Raw genomic sequence first — 24,794 nt, 5'->3', positions numbered from 1 at the left:
GGAGCAAGAAAGGAGATCTGGAGGAGGTAATCTGGGAAGATTTGGAGAGGAAGGACTCGGGGAGACTTTGACCAAAACATCATGAATACATATATGAAATCCTCTTAAATAAATAAATAAAAAGAAAAAATGACCCCATCAGAGTAAATTTATAGGACTATTTCCACATCTTCTAGAATTTTTCTAAATAAAAATAGGACATTTTTTGATTCTCTAGAGAATTATGAACGAGGCTTCTGTTAAAAATACATTACTGTTGGTTTCATAAATCTCAGTGTCTAAATATTAGTCCAATATTTGAGACTATCAGTTGAAATGTACCAAAGGCAAACATTTTTCAAGTTATTATTAGATGATAGAAATATATGGTGAAGTTGCCCTTGGAAAAGAAGGACATCCATAAAAGGGAAATTCAAAAAATTCAACAACATATGCTTAGCTCTAGTCAGCAGGGTTCCAAAGCTGAACCAGTTACTCAAGATGAATGATGTAAAGCTTGCTGTCTTGGGTGGCAAAGGTTCAGGGAAATCAGGTGAGTTTTGCTGTCTTGTCTAGCATGATTAGAGAGACGTACTGGGCTGTTAAATAATAGCCATATATATCTATATCTATCTCTATATCTATATCTATCTATCTATCTATCTATATCAACAAGTAATAATAAACTCACTCTGAAATAATTTGCAATAATTTTTTTTGTGTGAGTTTTCAACCTTTCAGGTGAGTCATTGTTTAATTATGAGCTGTTTAGGGAGGTGAGGCAATGTGATTACTTGAAATATGAATCTGTAATCTTTTTCTACTGATGTTTAAAATTGTAATGACCAACAAAGAACCATTTCATCACTTTCCCATTTGTTTCTTTCCCCAGTACTCTTGCTTGCAAACCCACCAGTGGTTAGTTGTTTTGAAAGTATTCTTCTGTTGTCAGGGTACAGTGCACAGAGTTGAACGGAGTATGGAGTGTGCTTTTGATTGGCAGTATTACTAAAGGGCCATGACTTTCTAGAGACACTGCTTTGTGGACCTTCTAGAACCTAGCACAAAAAGGCCCTAATTGTGGAATTTACTATTCTGTTCTGTTCTGGCTATAAGATTGTCACCAATAAACAAGAGCCTAACAGCAAGAGCTGAATAACTAGCAGATGTGCGGGTTTTAGTAAGACAATGAGCTACCGGGGTCTTCCACTGTTTCCTGGGCACTAACTCTCTGCATCCCTTACCAACTGCACATGCTGGACATTGCCTCTACCCTTCTTCACACAGAACCTTAGAACAAGATTTAATTAATAGGGAAAATAAATGTAAGATCTTTGGATTTCAAATATAATGAGGTTTATATTTGTACTCTAGAAAGTAAGGCATTGTACATGTTTGCCTTTGTTAATGAATTTTATAACAATTTACATGTATACCATGTGAGATCACATACTTCCATCTACAGAATCACGGTTTTTCACAGCTTTTAGGCCAGAATTCGGTAAAGTCTTAAGCTCTTTTCTAAGGCTTGCTAATTATTGTGTAAAAATCAAGATGATGTACCTAACTGTATTATCAGTGTTCTGAAATAAAACAAACCTAAATCCTGTCTATTCCTTTAACAGCACTTACTGTAAGGTTTCTTACCAAGAGGTTCATTGGAGAATATGCTTCTAATTTTGGTAAGTTGCTGCTATTCCCTTCCACTCGTCTTAACATTTCAGCATCACACTTTAAACCTAATTAAGAACAGAGAGGCATTTTGGCAGAACCTGCTGTTTTTACGTTCATTAAAATCTTCTAATTCGAAGATTATAGGTTTAAATTCCAAAGTAGGTATCTCAATGGAATGTTTTTTTGTCATCAAAATTACCCAATATGATGATGAATTAGAAAGTCCGGGGTTTCTAAAGTCTAAACTAGAAAACGGTGAGTTTTGGTTATCTTTCTCAAATGCTGCAAAGCACGGGCATGCATTTCTTGCAAAGTGCAAAAAGGTTTTGATAATTGACATCTGTTAAAAGATAAAGACACATTAGTATGCACAGCACAAACAACTATAAAATGAAGCTTGTAAAAATAGAAGAACGGTGCATTAATTAGATGTCATATTATTATCTAGGCTGTTTTCATAAATGTTAGAGAAATTCTGCAAAAGATGCCAAGCCACTTTAGTATAATCCCAAGGTCATTTTACTAAGACTAATGCAGTTTTGCTTTATTTTTATTTTAGAATATAGGAGACACCACAGCATCAAAGTGAGGATTTTGTTATACCTTTAAGTATAACTTTTGTTAAGAGATTGATCAAAATAATGGAATTTATATCTTATCTGATCAAAGACTGGAGGATTTTTTTTTCATTTCTTAAATCAACAATAGCAGAACTCTAGGAAATGTAAGGGAGTCATTTTTGTTCAATATTGCTTATTTAGGGTCAGAGAATTGATAATTGCTTTTCTATGAAAATCAAAGAAAACATTTGTTCATGAGAGGGCATTATCAGCATATTGCTGAAAATGATTTTAAAGATTTGTGTCATGTGGTTTTCTCTGTGTATACAGCATAGTATTTTCACTCATTTGACATTGTGAACATTTTAAGACAAGTGTTTGAAAACTGCCTACAGAAAGAAAACTAGAGAAAACCAGAAATTTCTAGTGTTTCATTTCGAGGAGTAAAAGTCTCAGGCACAGAGGTCAACATAAGATACAAGCCAAGATGCCTGGTTGTGAAAGTTTTTCCCAAACAGAAAAGAGACTAAACACAAACACGATAATGCAGTCTCTAAAGGAGGGCAGACAATAAGGAAACCTTCACCTTAATCCTTTCTACAATGCAGTTATAGAAACAAATGAGATGTTTACACATTCCTAGCGGTGACATCTCCATGCAGAATATAAGACCTGAAGACATTCTGAAAATATAAGCATGTGACCCAAAGGTCACCGACTCTATGGAAACAGGCTAGCAAAAGCAACTCCATCTTGTCAAGGAAGGATAGGAGGGGAAATTAAAACACTCTAAAACAGTTAGAGATGACAGCCCTTGCCAATGCTGTGAGATTTGAAAGAAAATGCTTTAAACTGTCTGGGAGAGTTTATATTCAGGGCAAATAGTAAATGTGGGAAGTTTAGAAAATAAAACAAAACAAAAATAAAAACACATCTGTAAACAAAATCTGATGTTTGATGAAACTATGACAAATGTTATACCTGGAAGGATTTTAAAAGTCAGTCTTCATCCTCTGAGGAAACATTTGTTCTTCAAATGTCTGCTTCTTTTGTAAAATAGAGATTTATTGATTTTATTTTATGTGAATATATGTCCCTGAGTTCATGTGGGTCATGAGCATGCAGGTACTCCTGGAGGTCAGAAGAGGGCACCAGATTCCTAAGAGCTGGAGTTACAGAAAGTTTCGATCTGTGGATGCTAAGAACTGAACCTAGGTCTTCTGCAAGAGCAGCAAGAACAAGCCATTGGGCCATCTCTCGAGCCCCTTCTATTACTTCTTATTATGGGTTACAGACTAATTTTCAGAACTTGTCATGCTTTTGTGTTAGTGTGTTAATTTGTGGAGAAATAGAGCTGGAGGAACAGTTACAGAAATAATCCATCCTTTCAAAGAATGTTCATTGAATAGCTGCTACAGTCCATACATTTTTCTACATCAATAGGGTATGTCAGAGCATTAAAGGATAAATATCTAAATTCTCATAGAATGTGTAATGTGAAAGATAGGTTTGTCAATCCAAGCCAAAAAGTATGCCATTTGATGATAAATGCTATAAAAAATAAATATAACAAACCAGAGAAAAGCATTAATATGGTATGTACTGATTTTAAGAGTCAAATGTGGAGGTGGAAGTTTGCAGCCCCCAACACTTGGGGCTCAGAGCCACTAGAGCTTATTCAATCCCCAGGTCAGTCTAGAATATATAGAGGGACATTGTCTTGAAACAAAAGTAAAAACAAATGACAAGAGAGGGTAAATCTTCCTCAGAAGGTGTCAATTCAACAGAGATTGACTGAAGAAGATATCTGAGGAATTATATTCCAGATAGAAGAAAGAATATATTTCAAAGTTTGGATATGGGAAGTTACTGAGAACGTGGAATAATACTCAAGTTAGTAGATAGCGGACAGAATGAGAGGGATAATAGCTTGGGAATTCTACTGAGATTGTAGAAGTGACGAGGGTTGAAAGAGAGGGGCATTCTCAGGTATGTTAAAGGTTTCTTAATCCAAGAGGAACAAGGATTGGTTGGCTAATTTGTTTCAATAAGTATCTGATATAAATACATGGCTCACATTTGCCTGTGCCTTCTGATTATTCTACAGATGGAAAGTGGGTTGGTATAAGTTGATGAATTATAAGGTTTTATTAACATCCAGGCAGAAAGAATAGGGTCTGGGAAAGTGTGTTAGTAATAGAGATACTGGTATGTAGACTAATTAAATTGTATTTTGAATATAGAATAAAATAATTTTTCTGAATTATATGGTCAGGAGAGAAATCAAGTCATATGGGATCTTCATGTTTTACATCTGAATATAACATATACCATTGAGCAGATTGAAATCTACAAGGTAGATTTTTGCAGAGAGTACAAAAGTTCAGATTTTCACATAATCAGGTTAACATGTCTGTCAGATACTTAAGGGAATATGACCAAAAGTAAATAGTTGCCCTGAGTTTGTGGAAGAGGTCTGTGTTACAAACACATGTTGAGCTGATGAAAAACCATCAGTACATAATACTTATGACTCTGATACCTGTGATGTAGCGCCAGAGAGTGAATATAAACTGTATCCAAATGTAGAGTTTGGGAAAATGATGAAGTGTGAGTTAAAAAAACTAATAGAACATGATTGTAAATAAAGAAAATTAAAACAGAAATAGAATATATTGCATGAATACCATATGAAGGAAATAGTTGAGATTTTGTCAATGGTCGAATACAGCAGTGCAACAAATGAGGCATACAAGATCAAAAGTAAGTATAAATATATTGAACTTAGAACCATTTTCACAAGTTTATTAGATGTTGGTAATAGTACTACTAAAAAGTGAGGTGGCTCCTGTGTAAGGTGCTCTATGCCAAGCCTGAAGACCTGAGTTTCCACCCTAAATCCACACTATGCAAAGAATTTGCCTTCTGACTTCCACACAGCTTTCATACACACACACACACACACACACACACACACATACATACATGCATTCATTAATCAATCAACAAATGCAGTAAGCAGTAAAGAAATTCATGGTAGAGGACACATAACGGAACTTTGATGGTTTGTTTATCTGTGCGTGAGAGGACATTTTAATGTGTTGAGAGGGTATAAATCAGCCTTTGGTATAAGCATCCATATTATACCATATGAGGATAAGCAAATGACTAGAGACAAACTAAGTTAAGGGGTCAACACAAGATATGCACAGTTTCCTCACCAGCCTTGAGTAAAAGGTACTTTACTATGTGATTAAAATACGACTGTTGTAAGGCTCATCAGTTAGAAGCACTGGCTAGTCTTGCAGAGGACCCGGGTTCGGTCCAGCAATCACATGGCAGGTCACAATCATCTGTAACTTGGGTTCCAAGGGATCCATTGTTCTCTTCTTTCTCTGGGAGCACCAGGCACACATGTAGTGCACATACAAACATGTAGACAGCACACACACACACACACACACACACACACACACACACACACACACTAATAAGTCTTCAGTAAAAATAGCCTGAAAATCTGACTTGTTGGATTTGGCAGACCAAGATTAGTTACAAATGAGTGTTTATTCTGAAGTTTTCCCACACTGACAATGAGTACATGTATTTTTTTCAGAATCTGTCTATAATAAGCAGTTGTGTTTGGAAGGGAAACCATTGAATCTGGAAATATATGACCCATGTTCTCAAGTAAGTCAAACAGAACACCCCTTGGTTTTATTTTATTTTCAAGCATAATTTAATTTAAATTAATAATTAATTTAAATTAATAACTTAAATATGAGTGGGTATGAATATGTAAAATAATGCCAACACTAAAATAAAATTTCTTCTCAATTTTAATTATTAAAATGTTGGCATTTCTTTTAGTGTAAATTGTATTATCAGGATTTTTTATAAATTTTGATTAAAAGTTAGCACGGAAAAATATCTTTAATGAAGAGTAAAAGTGAGCCCTGAAATAGTCTTAACAAAAATCTCTTAGATTTTGTTTTATGTATATGAGTGTTTTGCTTGTGGGTGATTTATCTGTATGTGTACCATGGGCATGAAGTACCCAGAAAGACAAGAGGACATATACATTGTAGAATATTATTTTAATGTGTGTTACTTTTGTTTATGTTGCATTTGTTTAACTCTGTGAAGCTGTGTTACTGTGTCTGTGTAAAACACCTGATGGTCTAATAAAGACCTGGCCAATAGCAAGGCAGAAGAAAGGATAGGTGGGGCTGGCAGGCAGAGAGAATATATAGAAAAAGGAGGAATAAGAGAGAAGAGAGAAAAGAAGGAGCCAGAGAAAGAGGAGGACATCAGGGGCCAGCACCCAGATACACATCAAGCCATGGAGTAAGAGTAAGATTTACAGAAGTCAGAGAATGGGAAAAGCCCAGATGCAAAAGATAAATGTGATATTTTAAGTTAAGGAAAGCTGGCTAGAAATAAACCAAGCTAAGGCTGAGCATTCATAGTTAAGAATAAGCTTCTGTGTGTGATTTATTTGAGAGCTGGGTGTCGGCCCCCCAAAAAGAGCAAAACCAAACAACAACACATATATAACCTGGAGCTGGAATTACAGATGGATGTGAGAGTCCATGTGGTGTTAGAAACTGAACTTGAATCCTCTGCATGAGCAGTAAGTGCTCCTACCTGTTGAGCCATCTCTCCAGCCTACTGAGTCTTTAAAATAGCCGTGGTCATATGTATTCCTGTGAGCTCACAGTGTAGCTGTCAGAAATTAAGGCAGAATAGCTTGTCAGTTCAGTTTATATTTTCATTAATGTAGCTAGAGTTTTCCTGCCTGGCTAACAGGACAAATCTCTGACACCCACCAGTCCCACAGCCGCTCAGACCCAACCAAGTAAACACAGAGACTTATATTGCTTACAAACCGTATGGCCATGGCAGGCTTCTTGCTAACTGTTCTTATATCTTGATTTAATCTATTTCTATAAATCTATACCTTGCCACGTGGCTCGTGGCTTACTGGCATCTTCACATGCTGCTTGTTATGGCGGTGGCTGGCAGTGTCTCTCACTCAGCCTTCCACTTCCCAGAATTCTTCTCCTTGTCCCGCCTACACTTCCTCCTGCCTGATTACTGGCCAATCAGTGTTTTATTTACTAACCAATCAGAGCAACACATTTGCCATACAGAACATCCCACAGCACATTAAGTTTTATACGTTTGTAACCAGTTTTCAGTAGAGCACGAGTAAGACAAATTTTGAATATAAATTTCTTTATCTAGTCAATACACTAAAATGTCAAAATAATCTTCCCATTATAATCTCTCAAAATACCTTCTTATCATAAAAATGAGAAGAAATGGTCAGTTTTCTAAGATTTCAAAACAAGTTATTGATTTGTTTTAGGTATTTTCTCCTAAATTATCCTATAAACACTTTTAGACAAACTTTATAAATTTTTCTCTTTCATGGGTTTGAATCTACTATTGCCAATGAACAGACATTTTAGGTTGGGGAAATGTTTCAGTGGATAAAGTACTCCCCTGCCAACCTTAGGACATGAATTTGGATTTTTAGAATCCAAGTAGAGCTAGGCACTGTAAAAGACTTGTATAAGTCCAGCACTCCTATGTTATGATGGAAGGAGACAGGAAGTTTGTGTGCAGACCAGCCTGTTGTCTATAACAAAAGCTCTGTCTCAAACAAGGAGGAAGGGGGAGCCAACCCTGGGGTTGTTGTCTGACCTCTACATATTTTCCATGCTAAGAATGTGATGACACTGACACATGAACATGCATGCACACATCCAAATATACACAGGTACACAACAGTAAAAATGGATAGTCTATTACTTAACATAGATGTCATATTTTTTCCAGACAAATGTGTGAATATTAATTTAAAAGGCATATCAAATTTTTAGAAAAAAGTAAATGTTTTTTTTAAAGAAAGTTGTATTGGTATTAACTCTTCTTTGAAGATCTGGTAGAATAGGTTATTTTTTAGTTTAAGACAATGATAAGAAAGAAACGGAAGAACAATGAAAGCAGACCTTAGAAATTGTTGTTCTTTGGCCTTATTGAAGTCTGTCCAGGTGAAATGGATAACTACTAATTAACTGAAGCTTTGTATACTGCTGGGAGATAACTACACTTGAATGTGCTTGGTTCATTTTCAGCCACAGAAAGCAAAATGCTCCCTCACAAGTGAGCTGCACTGGGCAGATGGGTTTGTGATTGTGTATGACATCAGTGACAGGCCTTCCTTTGCTTTTGCAAAAGCCCTTATCTACAGAATTCGGGAGCCACCGACGACTCATTGTAAAAGGTAAGGCATTTCATTCCCATCTCTTTTCCATTTTAGTAAATCATCATCGTGCCCTGAGCATCATTAGGAAGAATTTAATACAGACTTCCAATTACAAAATTTAACAGCCCTGAACAATTCACCTTCCCATTCCACAGGAGTTACACACGTAGTAAAAGGAATCAGATGAGAATGCTTTATATCCTGGCTGACATAAACAGTTACTTGCCCCGAGTAAATGGCCATTTTACAAGACAGCTTCTATTGTTAACATGACACTCACTAGCAAAATAATGGTCCTCTGTACAGCGGGTACTTCACGTGTCCACCTTTCCTTTCATTCTCACGAAAATGTTAAGGATCCTAAATAAATCCAGATTTATTATGTTTGGTATCTTGTGAAATCCAATTCCTCATTACTGGTTGCCCAGCATGTCACAGCAAAAACAGATTGAATAGTCAACCATCTACACATGGCAAGGGTAAAGATACATTTTTCTCCACTCTACTCCCTGAGATAAAAACATGGTCAACAGTCCACTGTTAACTGTCTTCTATTGGTTAAAATATTAAGGCAACTCTATGTAGTTAAAAGGGAGGTTTATTTTGTGGGGTAACTTACAAGTGAAGGGATATGTTACAGGGTCTGGGAAAGGTGTGGTGCAGTCCAGTGGTGTTCTGCTCAGTCTACCTCCAGCATCAAGTGTCCAGGAACCAAGAGAGCTCTCCCATCCGGATCTCAGGTCTTCAGGGGTCCTCTCTCAGCTCCACTTTGTGGGCATGACAGTTACTGAAGCCTCAAAGGGGGTGGTATTTTCAGGTCAAAGCTGGAAAGGCTACCCACTACAGTCTTGGCACACAGAACAGTGAAGGAAGATGACCGTATTTAGAGAGTTTTTGCTCTATTAATGAAACACTTAGGTGTTTGAGGTTCTTAGTTTAATTTCCTTTATTTTTGTTATTTCCGCATTTCTTATTTAAAGTGTTCATTTTTTATTCAAATGCCAATGTGAGGAATTACACTCATTCTTATCAGTGTTGCCCATAAAGTCTAGGATGATGGTATAATTGAGCAGGGCTTCAAGCTGCCAATCTTATTACTGTAAATTACTACCTGGGTTTAACATAGCATCTGCAAATGACAACTGAATTAGTTACTTTCGCATAGATGTGACAATGTACCCACAGAAAAAGTTTAAAGTATGATGGATTTATGTTGGCTTGTGGCTTCAATTTTCCAGTCTATGGCATATGTCTTTATGTTTCTGGACTTTGGATGAGGTAGAATCTTATGGTTCTGTGGTGGGGACTATTTAACTATTTTGCTTAGCACATAAAAAGACAAAATGGGAAAGATTACAGCCATACCTATCCTGAAATAAAGAAAACTTGTACGCTACTCCAAACTCTAAACTTTGAGAGCCTTGTTTGTGTTATTTATTCCATTCTGTAGAAAATGACTCTATAGTGGTGGGGATATGTGTCTCTAAACACATACATGGCCATGGCCACAGAAATAATACCTACTAGGATTTACTTTCGACTCTGTTCTTTGGATATAAACTTACATTACTTCTTAGAGTCACTGAAACCATCTTGAAAAAGTTACTCATTGTGTTTCAGGATGGTGGAACCAGCTGTGGTTTTAGTTGGCAACAAGCAAGACCTCTGCCACATGCGAGAGGTTGGCTGGGATGAAGGGCAAAAGCTAGCGGTAGATTTCCACTGCCAATTCTGTGAGCTGTCTGCAGCAGAGCAGTACCTGGAGGTGGAGGTGATGTTTCTCAGACTCATCAAGGACATTCTGATGATCTTCAAACACAAGGAGAAGAGGAGACCCAGTGGGTCTAAATCAATGGCCAAATTGATTAATAACGTATTTGGAAAGAGAAGGAAATCTGTTTAGTAGACATGTAATCCAGGGGACTTGGTCCATCAGAGAGTTTCAAACACTTAGATGAAAAACTTACGATTTATACAACTGAAAGATTTTTTTGGGATATATGAATAAGTGAAAATGAGTCATGGTTGAATTTTAAAATATGTAACTTATCTTCTTGGTTATATCTGGTTCACATTGTTTTCCACATAAACTTTCACTCGTACAAGCGAATACACACTTGGATGTATCATTGGAGAGCTATCCCTCATGCCTTGCTGAGTAATCTCTGCACATGTTGTTCTATTAAAGTACTGTTTTATGTGTGGTTCACTTTTATATTCTTTCATTGTTTTGAGTAAAACATACAGATATTCATACAGCTAATGCATTGTAGAGCATCAGTTATCAATTGTAAGGTGACTTCATGATATTTAACAGACTTTTGCTTAAAAACATGTTTTAGTGTTGGATATGTTAAATTACCTGTCCGTAAATAAATATTTTACAGTTGATGCAATAATGAAAAATTTGTTGTATTAATTACTTACTATCTTATAGATGTAAAATATTAAAAAAATATATAGCAAATTTAAGGTAATGCAGGAAAGTTTTTTTTTTTTCTGGCTTTCAGTTTGAAGGGATACAGTCCATCATCCAGGGGAGTCCTGATGACAGGAGTGTGAAGCACCTGGCCACACTGTGTGACCAATCAAGCAGCTGAGAGAGATAAATGCTCATGTTCACCTGACTTTCTCCTTAATTTTCTTTTTAGTGGTCCTGGGAAACCAACCATCCAGAGTAGGTCTTCCCTTCTCAGTGAGGCCTCCTGGGAAACAGCCTCACAGACTTGAACAGCTGTGTGTCTCCTAGGTGATTCCAAACCTAGACAGGTATACAGTGAAGATCAGCCTCTGTAGTCACAGAAGACATTGCTCACAAAGAACTTCATGGATAGCATTAAGATCCTTTAGAAATAAAATGTTATCTAGTTTAATTTATTTAGGGGAATAAAGGCTACCCAGTTTGTTTTTTATTGTTTTAATAAAAACTGTGACCATAAGCAACTTCAGGAAGAAAGAGTTTATTTGTTTTTATTTATTTATTTATTTATTTATTTATTTATTTATTTATTTATTTTTATAGTTTTTATCCTCTCATGGAAAGAAGCCAGAGCAGGAGCTTGAAGCAGAAACCACAGATGAATGCTGCTGTCTGGCTTGCTCCCTGCGGCTTACTTAACCACCTTCATTATATATCCAGGCTCATCTGATTGCACTTGTGCTCATCTCATTGTGCTTTTGACAGTGGTTTGGGCCCTCCTACACCAATTAGCAATCAGGCCAATGTGGTAGGCGATTCTGTAATAGAGATGTTCTCTTCCCAGATTGTGCCATCTTGACAATAACTATCCAGAACAATTGATAAATTTACAACTTTGAAGGCCTTGCTACTACGAAGGCTAATTTTTTTTTTGTATAAGATGCAAACCTTATTTAATCTCATGGGCTAACATTTCCTTCTAAGACAATGGTAGACCTTCTAAACTATAATACTGACTATCCTTACTATACTTATCTACCCATTATCTTCCACTCTGAAGCTATTTGTCTAGCATCTGACAAAATGTTGATCATCATGGTTGGTTTTCAGAGAAATAAAACTCAGACTATAGGCAATGATGTACTCACACTTGGTTACTGTGTGGGAATAGGAGCTTGGGGACCATGACAGAAGAAGCTTTTGAGTAGAGGATGGTAAGCTAGAATGGAACAAGGTGACCCAAAGAAGAGAATCCTTAGACATGAGCTCACTCAGCATAAGCCACAATTTAACATATTAGGAAGGATACCTTGAAATATTACTGTTTCTTAAAAATCTGACCTTACATCATTCACTAGAACTTTTCTAGTTCAATATATTTACCTACGAATTTCACAGTCTCATTTTTCTTTATAGTTGCATACTATTCCATCATGTATATATGCTACATTTTCTTTATGCATTGATCCATTAAAGGAAATTCAGGTTGTTTCAATTTCCTAAGTGTTATGAATAGAGAGTCAATGAACATGTCTGAGCAAATATCTGTTAAGTTGGAAGTCAAGTTCCTTGAACCATATGCCAAGGAGTGTTACAGCTGGCTTATGTGGTGTATTTAATTTAGCTTTTGGAGAGATCTCAACATTGATTTCCAGACTGGCTGTACCAGTTTACAGTTCTTCCAACAGTGAATGGAAGTTCCTCTTTCCACATAACTTCTAGGGCATGTATGATAGGTTGTGTGTTGATCCTTGCCATTCTGACTGGGGTGAGATGAAATCTCAAAGTAGTTTTAATTTTCATTGCTCTAATTTCTTACAATGATGAATGATTTATAAGATGTTTTGAGCATTTTAATTTATTTTGGGAATTCTCTATTCAGATGCATAGCCTGTTTTTTAATTGTGTCTTTTATTTGCTTCACTATTTGTTTTAATATTCTGGATATTAATCCCCTATCAAATGGATATATGGAAAAGATTCTCTCCAACTCTATTAGTCTCTTCTTTGATGGCTTAATTCTTTAGCTGTGCAGAAACTTTTTAGTTTTATTAAGTCCCATTTCCCCATTGATGGCTTTAATTTCTGGGCAAATGGAATCCTGTTCAGAAAGTCCTTTCCTGCACAGATATCTTGAAGAGGTACTACCTGTGTTTTCTTCTAGCAGTTCAGTGTTCCAGGTTTCATATTGAGTTCTTTGAGCCATTTGGCCTTAGATTTTGTGCAAGGTGATAGCTCTGGATCTAATTTCATTCTTCTACATGGATTCATGTTATTGTACAGTGACTTATCTTTGGTAATTGCACTCTGGTGGGTATTCATGTGAGAGGCAAAAATCTCTGAGAGATCTAGCCAAATACATTTCCCTCAGACATTCTTACAACGTTTTATTTTTTTCATTTGTTTTTTATATTTCAGTCTTAATTCTTAAGAGATCTCTGACCTACTGGTCAAACATCTACTGTTTAGAAATTAGTGTGTTCCATGCTAACCTACTCTGTAAGGTAGACAGTGATGCTTGCTGTATTAAACTTGACAACTGCATAATTTCTTTCTTCTGGTGAATGTCATGTTCTATCTGTGTAGTAGAACATGACATACAGGTCCTGTGGTAGGTATGTATGCTAATTAAAAGTGAAAGCTTCCTGTCTAGAAGTAGCCACTGCTACATGAGTGAAAATAAATTTCATTTGTGTGATTTCTCCTAGAAAATTCAATGATGGACATTGTGTTCACTTACTTTTAGGAATTTTGTTGATCTTTTATATCACTATTGATATTATATATTTGATATTGACTGTGTAACACACGAGCTACATGTTAACACTATATAATTGTGTATGCATGTGAGTGTGTGTGTTTATGAGTATATGTGAATACAGGTACTTATGGAGGCTGGAAGAGAGAGTAGGATCCCTGGAGATTGAGTTCCAGGCGGCTCTGGGTTAATGAACGTGGGTGCTGGGAATTGAACTCTGTTCTTCTGCATTAGCAACAACCATTCTTTACTGTTGATCAATCTCTCCAGTCTCAATAATCTCATTTTCAGAGATTTTCCCTTCACTCTTTAAAATCTTTTTTATAGCTAAGTGAAATTACTTGAGGATGATTTTGCCTTAAAATAATAAAAATATTTTTGAAGTATATGAAAATGTTTATGTTTAAACAGTTACCAAATTAGCTAATGTTTAATCAACATTTTTTTTTACGATTAATTGAAGTAAAATTTCTCTATTAAGGGTATGATTTTTGGATCTGCAAAGATGGCTCAGGGGTTAAGAGCACTGGTTGCTCTTGCAGAGGGCCTGTGTTCAATCCACAGCACCCATTTGGCAGCTCACAACTGTCTCCATTTGACTCCATTCCCTAGGGGATCTGACACCCTCCTCAGGCCTCTGCAGACACTACACACACACATATTCATACAATCACTCATCTATACATGAAGTAAAAGGAAATAAAACCTCAAAAATATATAAAACTATATTTTACTGTATTTTTAAAAACAAAGAAAAAGGATACAAGTTTTATTTTAATTAAATATATACAAAATATTAAAAATTTTACTGGTTAGATTCTGATATTTTAGTAAAATAATTTCAAATGATATATCTTTTTTTTTCCATTTTTTTCGAGACATAGTTTTTCTGTGTAGCTTTGGTGTCTTTCCTGGAACTCACTCTGTAGCCCAGGCTGGCCTCGGAATCACAGAGATCCGCCTGCCTCTGCCTCCTGAGTGCTGGGATTAAAGGCTTGTGCCACCACTGCCCGGCTCAAATGATATATCTTGTTATAAACAATAGCTGAAATATCATGATAAGAACTTTTCAAAGTTTTTTTTCATGATGTTCCTTGTTTGAGGAACCCCTGTCAATGGGACCAGGACTTATCCCGGGTGCATGGAATGACTTTTTGGAGCACATTCCCTAGGGTGTGATGCCTTGCTCAGCTTTGACACAGGGGGAGGGGCCTGGTCCTGCCTCAACTTAGTATGCCAGACTTTGTTGACTCCTCAAGGGAGGCCTTACCCTCTCTGAGGAGTGGATGGGGGGTGGGATGGGGAAAGGTGGGGGGTGAAAGAGAAGAGGAGGAAGGGGGAACTGGGATTGGTCTGTAAAATGAAAAAAGAAACTTTTTAAAAACTAATTTGTGGTGGCACATGCCTTTAATCCCAGCACTTGGGAGGCAGAGGCAGGTGGATCTTTGTGCGTTCGAGGCCAGCCTGGTCTATAGAGCAAGATCCAGGAAAGGCACAAAACTACACAGAGAAACCCTGTCTCAAAAAAACAAAAAAACAAACAAACAAAAAAAGAAATAATGATTGGTTATTTCTTAGAATGATATTTAAAGTATTATGTTGATTCACATTGGGTAATGAGACAGCTTAAATATTGTCAACTACCTTTTCATGTTTCCTTGTTATCCAATTAAAATATTCCTATTTGTGCCTACCACTGGACTTTGTTTATGGGTCTGTGTTTTGACTCTCAGTACACAGCAGCAATTGAAAACATAACATGCAAATCCATGTTAGAGGAGACAGACCTCCAACATTTTCTGTCTTTTTGAGATTCTGTTTTGGGAACTTCTGGTCAACACGCACTGGGCTGCCCAGTGGCACCAGACTGGGATGTCCTGTGGAATCTGTGACCATACATCCAGTAGATTTATGAGTAAGCTGGGTGATTGCAAGTGCCAACATTTGGGATCTCTGCTGATTCCAAGTGGAGTAGAGATGAGTTACTCCCACTGGATTTGCTCCTAATTCCAGACTTGATTTTGGGATACAAGTTGACATTACATGGAATTTGTCCCCTGGTAGTAAACTAACAAGAAGAGACAATTCATTAAAATCTTCAGCAACCCAGTCAACATTGCATGCTTGGCTTTCTTACTAGAGAAAAATAGGGTAAATAAGAAAGCCTCCAAGCAGAGTCAATTGCACAACTTGAAAATGCCCCAGTACCATTTTCTTTGGACTAGAGTTCACCAGTAAAACAATTTGAAGAACTTTAAAAATGAGAAGTTTCAAATTTTCAATGTGAAAGAAAAGCTTCTATCCACAGAAAAACAAATACATCAGCATTAGCCCATGAAGTGTTGTAAGTTGTAGGTAGAAAATACATCTATAAATCTCAAAGGATGTTAAGCTCTGTCAGTGGGCCTGGAACAGCCAGTGCTGCTTCTAGTGAAAAAAGGATGCTGTCATTCACTGTGGATGAGCCTCAGTGACATAATACATAATGAGGGCCAACAGCTGAGGAAGGCATCGCCAAAGGGGAGGGGTCCTTAAAATGGTTTTGATTTAATACAAGGCATGCACTATTAATAAAGAGGTTGAATGATACCTGTATGTTTTATAGGTTTATAAATTGGCTGTAGTAAAATATTTTACATCTTAGATCACTAGGTTTTGTTTCAGCTGATTATGGGAGATATCTATCTAGAGTTGACTGAATTGTATTAATCTGAACCTAGTTTAATGATGCCTTAACATTTTTATGGGGGAATTTAATGTTTGCAATATCCTTGTTCCTTATTTGAAAGTGTGACTTATAGGTTTCTCATCTTCCTTAAATTATAAAATCCTTCAGCTAATAAAGGAAAATGATTATAGTTTGCAAAAAAGGCAAAGTCATTTAACAATCCATATAACTGTCTATTGTAGGGCTTTGCATAATAATTGTAATTTAGCTATTAGAGATTCTAAAGGCAGTTATCAGTCATACTCTACAATTCTGGAGGAATCAGGCAGGTCCCAAATTATTTAAAGTATTTTAAATTCTCAAAGAAAAAGTCACGCCATAAATTTGAAATATACAGTATCAGGACAAGATATTATTTCATAGGAAAAGGAAAAGTCCCTCATAATTTTCAAATGTATAAGCCACCAAATAGATTTGTTTTCCTCATTTTGGATATAAAATTTATTTTACTAATAAACACAAGGTTCATATTAAATGTACGTTCCTTCATGGAGGAATGAATGAGCTAGACGTCATCATGGTGACATGGAATTGTCAGTGATTCTAGGACAATGAAGTACAAATGTCAAGGCTACCAAGAGAGGAACTGAAGACTCAGAGAGCAATGAGGCATCTTATCATTACCTGCCGATACAATTATGACTTTTTGTGTAGTTCTTAGGCTCACTAAGAATATTCCATAACTAGACAAATAATATCTTTAAAACATATAAAATCATCTTTAAATCTCTTATAAATTATTTACATTTAGAAATATGGGCCATCTGCACATTTAATAAATTGCTAATTAGCTCAGAAGTATGAAAATTACTATGGGGATCCTTAAAAATCAAAATACCACAATATGAACCATAGATCCTATGTATATACAAATACGGGTGTAGACCCAAAGGAAAATAAATCAGTAACTTGAAGTGATACCTGCTCTTCTGTTTTCCTTGTGGCATTGTTCACAATGGCCAGAATATAGAATCAACTCACATAGTGATTGTTTTTATATTCTATGAGCTTATTCTATTACGCTATATAATCTATATTTGATGCTGGCTTGTGTTAGAAGTGCTATTATTTCCCCCCCCCCATTTTTTTCTTCCATTGAAAATAGATTCTTCCTAATGGTATTCCGCTATACCCATAGATTGGTGCCTACCCCAATCTTCATCACAAAGGCTTCCTTTTGCAGCCGGTGGGAGCAGATGCAGAGACCCACAATCAAACCTTGGGCTGAGAGAACCAAAATTAGAAATCTCCATCAGGTCCTCCCCTTGGAGCTCAGGAAACCCACAGAAGAGGGGGAGGAAGGATTGTAGGTACCAGAGAGGTCAAAAGCACCACAAGAACATGGCCCACAGAATCAACTAAGCAAGGCTCACAGGGACTCACAGAGAGTCAAGCGACAATCACTGAGCTGCATGGGTCTGAGCTAAGTCCTCTGGGTACATGGTATGGTTGTGTAGCTTGGGATTCTTGTGGGACTGCCACAGTGGGAGCAGCTGACTGCTTTTGGGACTGTTTTCCTCCTACTGGGTGCCGCATCCAGACTCAATATGAGGGGTTGCGTCTAGCCTTGGTGTCACTTGTTATGCTGTGTTTGATTGATAACCTTGAGAGGCCGAAGTTTTTTCTGAAGGGAAAAGAGAAGGAGTGGATCTGGGGAGGAGGAGATAGAGGAAGACTGGGAGGAGTGGAGAAGAAGAAACTGTGGTTTGGTTATAGCCATGAGAAGAATAAATAAAGAATAGGAAATAGATTATTTTCTCCTACAATATATCCTGATATATTCTCCAGTTTGAAATTAGAAAACATTGAAATAAATTAGAAGTAAATATTATGCTCAAATCCGTATGTCAAAATTATCCATCTTTCTTAGTTATTGATATGGTGAAACATAGAACACAAATCTTCATTATAACAGGGCAGGCCAGACACAGACAGCTCAGTAGGAAAAGGTGCTGGCCACCAAGCCTGATGACCTGAATTCTAACCCTGGAACCACATAGCAGAAGGAGAGAACCAACTTTCACAAGTGTCTTCTGTCCTCCACATGTGCCATGGCCCACAAAAGTCCAAGTAAGTAAAGAAATATTCAAAAATTAAAATACAAACAAAAACAAAACAAAACAAAGAAAATATGAGGGATATTTATTTACTTAAATGCATCAAGGGCTAAATTTGTTGGTCTGAGTTGGTGTCAGAATCCTTAACTCAGTTAAACAGTAATTCTAAACAACAAAAAGTTGGCCAGCCTCAACCTGGAGACTCATGATAACATTTCCAAAGAGATGACCCTTGAATCTTCTTAAAAACATTTGCTATGGCTTCTCATTGTTATAAACCACAAATTTCTGTTAAGAAATTACTTCTTAAAGTTAAAAATACCATAGCCTTACAGCCTGTGCTGCTTCCCTGGGGCCACGGTGACAACTGAGACTAAGCTCTTGCTGATGGCCATGCGTGAGTCCATGGGCCTGATTCAGTTGGGGTCTATGTTGATGTCTGTTGTCTGTGTTACAGAGTCCCATGTGAACCATATGTTGAAACCCATGTAAGATCTACTGGAACATGTGAAGGGACTGGTCCTGGGGAACCATACCTGCAGGATCTCCATGATTCAGGGCAACAGCAGAATATCCAAGAGGAGATTCAGTGAGGGTCCAGTATGGATGATGTACCCAGAAGCCAGGGGCCTTGAATCAGACCAACAATTCAGTATATAATGAACATTTGCAAATAAAGCTATTTGGACAAAAGGCTATAGCACGTGATGATACATAGCGGCTTCCAGGGCCATGAAGAAAAATGAAGAGGTGATGGAAAGGTAGGAAAGAGTGGAGAGAAGTAGTTTTTTTTGTTGTTTGTTTTTAAATTAATATTATTTTTATTTTATTTTTAAAACTTTTAGAAGTTATCCTTGGGAGGGGCACTATCAGAGTGAAGGGTGAATATGAAAGCACTGGGAAATGAGTGTTTGGGGTTACATAATGTGACATTCCCAAAGAATCAGTAAAAATTATGTTTAAATTAAAAAAATTAAAAACATATGTTTGTAGAATAAAACTAACATAAATGTGCAAGCATATGCATAAAATATGTGTAGATAAACACATGATTTCCTATATTTAAAATTAAATACTGGCAATACATCAATGAATCTATCTTTCATAAAAGATAGAATATTTAAAAGGCAGACAACTAATGGGATAACAAAGAAAGAGAAGAAAGGGGGTGAGCAGATTTGAGAAAAATATCTTTCAAAATGATAAAACTGAAAAAAAGGTTGATTCTTGAATGGATTCATTTAAGAAAAAAAAGAAAAAGAAATAAAGTTGTGAAATAATGATAGTAAATACAAACATCACGCCCCTCATTTGAGTTGCCAACAATGAATAATGTTCATTATCAGTGTGTTAGTGAAGTGGGTGGACATGATGTAAAGGTAATAGTGAGTGAATACAAGATACTGTATTCAAAGATACTATATTTTTCAACACATATCAGATACTGGAGAATTAGTTAAATACCTGTGAATTATTAGGATATTAGGCCTGAAAACATTATAAGTGGAAATTTTTATATCAAGAGAAAAGATCATACGTAACCATCTTTAATGGTAGAAGTTACACCCGCCACACAGAGATTGTCTAGTGTGCCTGTTTTTTTTTTTTCTGCATAGCAGTTAGGAAGTTGTGTGTAGAGTAATCTCATCACAAAACTTAGATAATCCATTTCCTCAAAGAGCATCACCTATCATTATCTGCTATATATCTTGCTTATCACCACCCAATCTAATTTAATTATCTGTGGATCTTTTGTCTGTTTCTTTCCAATAATTTATAAAATAAATGATGAGATATTTTAATATATTAAATTTACTTTAATTATTTTTAATTATGTACCTTTGTGTGTGGGTATGTGCATATGAGTACAGGTGGCCAGAAGGACTAGAAGAGAGCACCAGATCCCCTTGAGTGGGAGGAATAGGTGGTTGTGACTCACCCAGCATGAGCACTGGGAACCAAAATTTTATGCTCTTAAAGAATACTGCACACTCATAAACTCAGAGCCACCTCTACAGCCATTGAACATTTTAATTTTAATTGAATTTTCTATTATTCTGCCTAGCATAGGCACACAAACATACTAAAACATATTTACTAAGAGAAGTGTAAAAGCACAAATTTATTTCATGATGTAGTCTTGTCTTTGCAGTGGAGGTTAATTGAGAGAGTTGAAAGCAAATTATATTTTATCTCCCCAAAATTATATTTAATATTAACTAATTTATTAGCTTTGTATGTATAGAATTACTACATACACTGTATTATCTAATGATATTTAAATTATGGGTACTAAAGTTGGAACACATGCAAAATAACAGAAATAAATATGTTTCTTTGTGGTGATTCAAAATTTATTAAAAAAACTTTGAAGAAAAAATAGAAACATATCCAGTAGGGAAAACTGATAATAACTAGGAATGGAGGTAAGTGGTAGAGACTGTCAATGAATTATTGGTTCAGAAAATATAAGCTTGCATGAAACTGAAAAGCCAGTTAGTAGGAAATGTACCCTTTTAGTTTTTATTTTTTTAATTTTGCACAAAGCCCCAATTGGGGCAGAAAAATTTGTAGGATTCATTCATAACATGTAACTGGCACCTTCTGTTCACGCAGCTACCCTCCATTTCCCCAGTTCTGTGGCCCAATGCAACCAATATTCTGTCTTCTATAAACTTGGCTACTTTAGGTTCCTCACAATAAACAGAATCATGTGACATTTGTCCTAAGTGTTTGATTCATTTCACCTTGTGTGATGTCTTCTAAACTGATCTGTGGTGCTAAAATAGTAGAATCGCATTTTTTGTTAAAGTTGAGTGATATCTCATTGTTTGTGTGCTCCATATCTTCCTCATTCATTGCTCAGTTGATGGATGTGTTTCCTATGTGGCATGTTAATTGGAACAGAGCTGCTAGGAGTAAGGAGTACAGACTTCTGGAACTTTTCTGGTAGTTCTTCGTTTAGGAATTTTCATACAACATCCTGCATGAGTTTAGCCATTTCACATTCCCATCTTTAGTGTAAAGCATTCTGATTTTTAAATATTTTTTGTCAGATATTATCTTTCAAAATGTGTTTCTAGGAATTGTCTGAGCAGATGTGAACTGACACCTCTTGATTTGCATCTCCTTGACAATTGGTGATGTTCTATGCCTTTTTGTGCACCTGTCAACCATTTAGATAACTTCCTTTGGAATTTTTATTCAAGTTCTTTACTAGTTTTTAATAAAGTGGCTCGTTTTGTTATTTTGCTATTGAGTTGTCAAAGATTGACTATTTGGACTGCCAGCTTCCCAATAATGACATAGAGACTTATTATTAATGATGGAAGCTTGACCTTTAGCTGAGGCTTGTTCCCAACTAACTCTTACAACTTAAATTAACCTGTTTATGTTAATCTAAGTTCTTCCATGTGGCTTTTTACCTCTCTTCCATTTTGTACGTCTGACTTGCTCGTGTCTCGCTGGCATCTCTCACATGCCTAGATTCATCTCCCGAGTTCTTCTCTCTCCTGGAAGTCCCGTCTAACCTCTCCTACCTAGCTATTGGCCATTTAGCTTTTTCTTAAACCAATCAGAAGGTGCCTCGGTAAAGACACATCTTCACAGTGTACAAAAAGATTACCCCACAACAGGTACATTTTTATTTTAGTTTATGATATATTACATATTGTGGGATAGCTTTGTCTTCATTAAAGGGTATTGAATTGGATCATTTTTAAAAGTATGAATTCTACATTAGACCTTGGACAATAAACCAAAATTAACAGGATACCCTCATGGCTCTATCTAAGACTTTCTAACCCTTTCATGTGTTTTCATTTTGATATTGTTCTAAGTATCTTAAATTGGCTCATACTTTTATTTCTGAACAACTGAAACACTATTCCACATTCCCCAGTTAAAAGATAATTATAAATGCATTCCTTGTATTATTGTTCAATTTGTTACATTTCAGTGACAATTGCTCTTTATGCTGTAAGTAGTTAATGGGCCTCCTGATCTGTGTCTAGAATACACGATATATTGGTAGCACATTCCAACCTCTAAATGCCTTTCATGTCAGTATTGGAGATAGCATCAGGCATTTGAAAGCTGGGGCCTATTTATAAAGATATCATCAAAACCTGCCTGATGTAGCAGACTTATGAATCAATTATCTGAACTACACTGGGTGATGTATCTATTTTAGATTTTAGAGTCATATATTTGAAGCCAAACTACAAACAGATAACCATTCAACAGCCTATCATGATTTTTATCTTCATCCTTATATCTATCAAATGTGGAGCCAACAACAAATCTTACCGATTTTTACTTTTAAGTTAAAAAAATTACACACATACAAATTCTCTCTTCTGATCCTCCTTCTCTTTCTGTATACACACACACACACACACACACACACACACACACACACACACATTAACTTACTCATTACCTGACAGAAAATACCTGCTCAGACAAAACAAATGAAAATAAAATCCATAACATGAAGGATCTTTTCTCTGTAGAAAAGAAGCGATGGTTAGATTAAGAAGAACGATGTGTGGTCATATGACAAAGACGAGGGAAGGGTTGAAAAATACTACCTGCAACTTGGAAAATGAGGCTTTTTGCTATCGTAGATGAATACAACAAAAAACATTGGTTAGGAAGGGAAAAGAACAGACTCAGTATTAGATATTGTATACAAGTGGTCTGTAGGGAACCTCCACAGAGGCAAGTCATGTTGGTGGACGGTAGAAAAAACTATAGTATCCATGGCACAAGTCTGACTAAAATGATTATTTAGAGACAGATAGCACAGAAGAAAGACTCAGGGATGAATTGATTTTAGCAAGTTCCCAGAACAAGAAGTCTTAGCCTATACTTCCTCCTTCAACCAGACCATTTTAAAAACTATTTTCCTGCAGAAGAGTTGATACAAAATGTGAGAAAGAGACTGGACCATCCTTGTGGATCACATAACCAAATAGCCTCTTAGAGGGTAAGGTAGTGTTATCTGCTGTGTGCCCTACTTAGGACAGAACCTCACAGAGAATGTTCCTTTGGGCCCATGACCACTGTAGTAGACAAGGGAAGTGGAGACAAGTATCCGTGTTTCCTAGACTCTCAAAGTTCCTCACAGAAAGCTCTTACATCTTGAGGTCTCCAAGGGCCAGAGCAAGAAGAGACCACATAAGATCAGCTGAAAACATAGGAGCTCATGATGCTAGAAGTAACTCTAGCTACTCCTGTCAGCAGTGCCTGCTAGAGGACCCTGTCTGTTATGATTTAAACAGGGAATGTCCCCTAAACATGTTGGTGTATGTGTGTGTGTGTGTGTGTGTGTGTGTGTGTGTGTGTGTGTGTATGTCACTTTGAACCAAACTAGGAGCTGTTTTGTAAGATGATGGGAACTTTAAGGGGATCTGGATGCCAGATGTTAGCCAATAGAGGCCACAGTAAATTGCACTGCTCAACTTCTGTGTCCTGTCTGATGACACGATGTGACCAGACACTTCAAGTTCCAGCTGGGCTGGAAATTTTCTTTCTATCACTATGCCTTACATGCCAGGCTGGCCATTAAATATCCTGAAATACTGGGTGAAGGTAAATTCTTCTCCTAATCTTCTTCTGTCAAGCATTTTGTCATAGAAATGAGAACAGCAATTCCCAGTCAAGAACATTGCAAGGCTGCACTTGTGAAGCTGATTTGGCTGCTGACATAAATGTGGAGGAAAGATCAGTGTGGTGTGTGGTTCCTGCTTTACCAGTTTTCAGGCTGAGCTTCAGAGTGTATTCCGAAGCCGGTGCCCACAGTGGGAGAATCCACCATGTGGGATTCTACACAAATGATCATAACATGCTTGTATGAACACTATGGCAGTTTATAATGGTTACCAACTTCATTGGATATGAAATCAACTACCAGATATTCCTCTGGGTCTTTGATGGTACTTCTAGAAAAGATTAACTGAGGCAAAGTACCTCCCCTAGAGTGGGTGACACCTTCTGGTGGTTGTCCAGATATAAAGAAATTCAAGAAAAACCTGGTATCTGCTCCTCCACCTTGGTTGTGGTGAGTGCAAAAACAGCTTGTAGTAAGGAGGCAGATGTGAGCTTTTTGCTGGTCTCAGTGAGCCCAGAAGCTGGGAGCTAAGAATGCTTTAACTCAACTGGCTCTCTCTTCTTTCCTCTTATTCAGTCAGGATCTCTAGTCAAAGAGATGCTGTCACCTATGTTCAGGCTGGGTTCTCTCTCTCTCTCTCTCTCTCTCTCTCTCTCTCTCTCTCTCTCTCTCTCTCTCTCTCTCTCTCTCTCTCTCTCTCTCTCTTCAGATAAACCTACTTGGAAATGTAC

The 24,794-nt window shown here is 36.7% G+C and overlaps 1 protein-coding gene across 1 annotated transcript; it reads left to right on the top strand.

Moving 5' to 3' along the window:
• Window positions 1-449: 449 nt before the first annotated feature.
• Window positions 450-10,844, top strand: Rergl (RERG like). Its single transcript, XM_059256986.1, has 5 exons — window positions 450-532; window positions 1,605-1,661; window positions 5,830-5,903; window positions 8,357-8,505; window positions 10,108-10,844. The coding sequence occupies exons 1-5, from the start codon at window positions 481-483 to the stop codon at window positions 10,388-10,390; spliced, it is 615 nt and encodes a 204-aa protein (XP_059112969.1). The 5' UTR covers window positions 450-480; the 3' UTR covers window positions 10,391-10,844.
• The last annotated feature ends 13,950 nt before the right edge of the window (window positions 10,845-24,794 follow it).

The sequence above is a fragment of the Peromyscus eremicus genome, chromosome 3 (genome assembly GCF_949786415.1).
Source record: "Peromyscus eremicus chromosome 3, PerEre_H2_v1, whole genome shotgun sequence".
Taxonomy (NCBI): Eukaryota; Metazoa; Chordata; class Mammalia; order Rodentia; family Cricetidae; genus Peromyscus; species Peromyscus eremicus.
The sequence above is the reverse complement of the archived record's forward strand: the minus strand, read 5'-3'. Positions and strand labels throughout refer to the sequence as shown.

Excerpts from the sequence above, each read along its gene's own strand:
- Rergl (XM_059256986.1), top strand. The coding sequence starts at position 481 with ATGAATGATGTAAAGCTTGCTGTCTTGGGTGGCAAAGGTTCAGGGAAA. Across the intron at positions 1,662-5,829 it reads AGAATATGCTTCTAATTTTG|AATCTGTCTATAATAAGCAG; the intron begins GTAAGTTGCTGC and ends TATTTTTTTCAG. Across the intron at positions 5,904-8,356 it reads TATATGACCCATGTTCTCAA|CCACAGAAAGCAAAATGCTC; the intron begins GTAAGTCAAACA and ends GTTCATTTTCAG.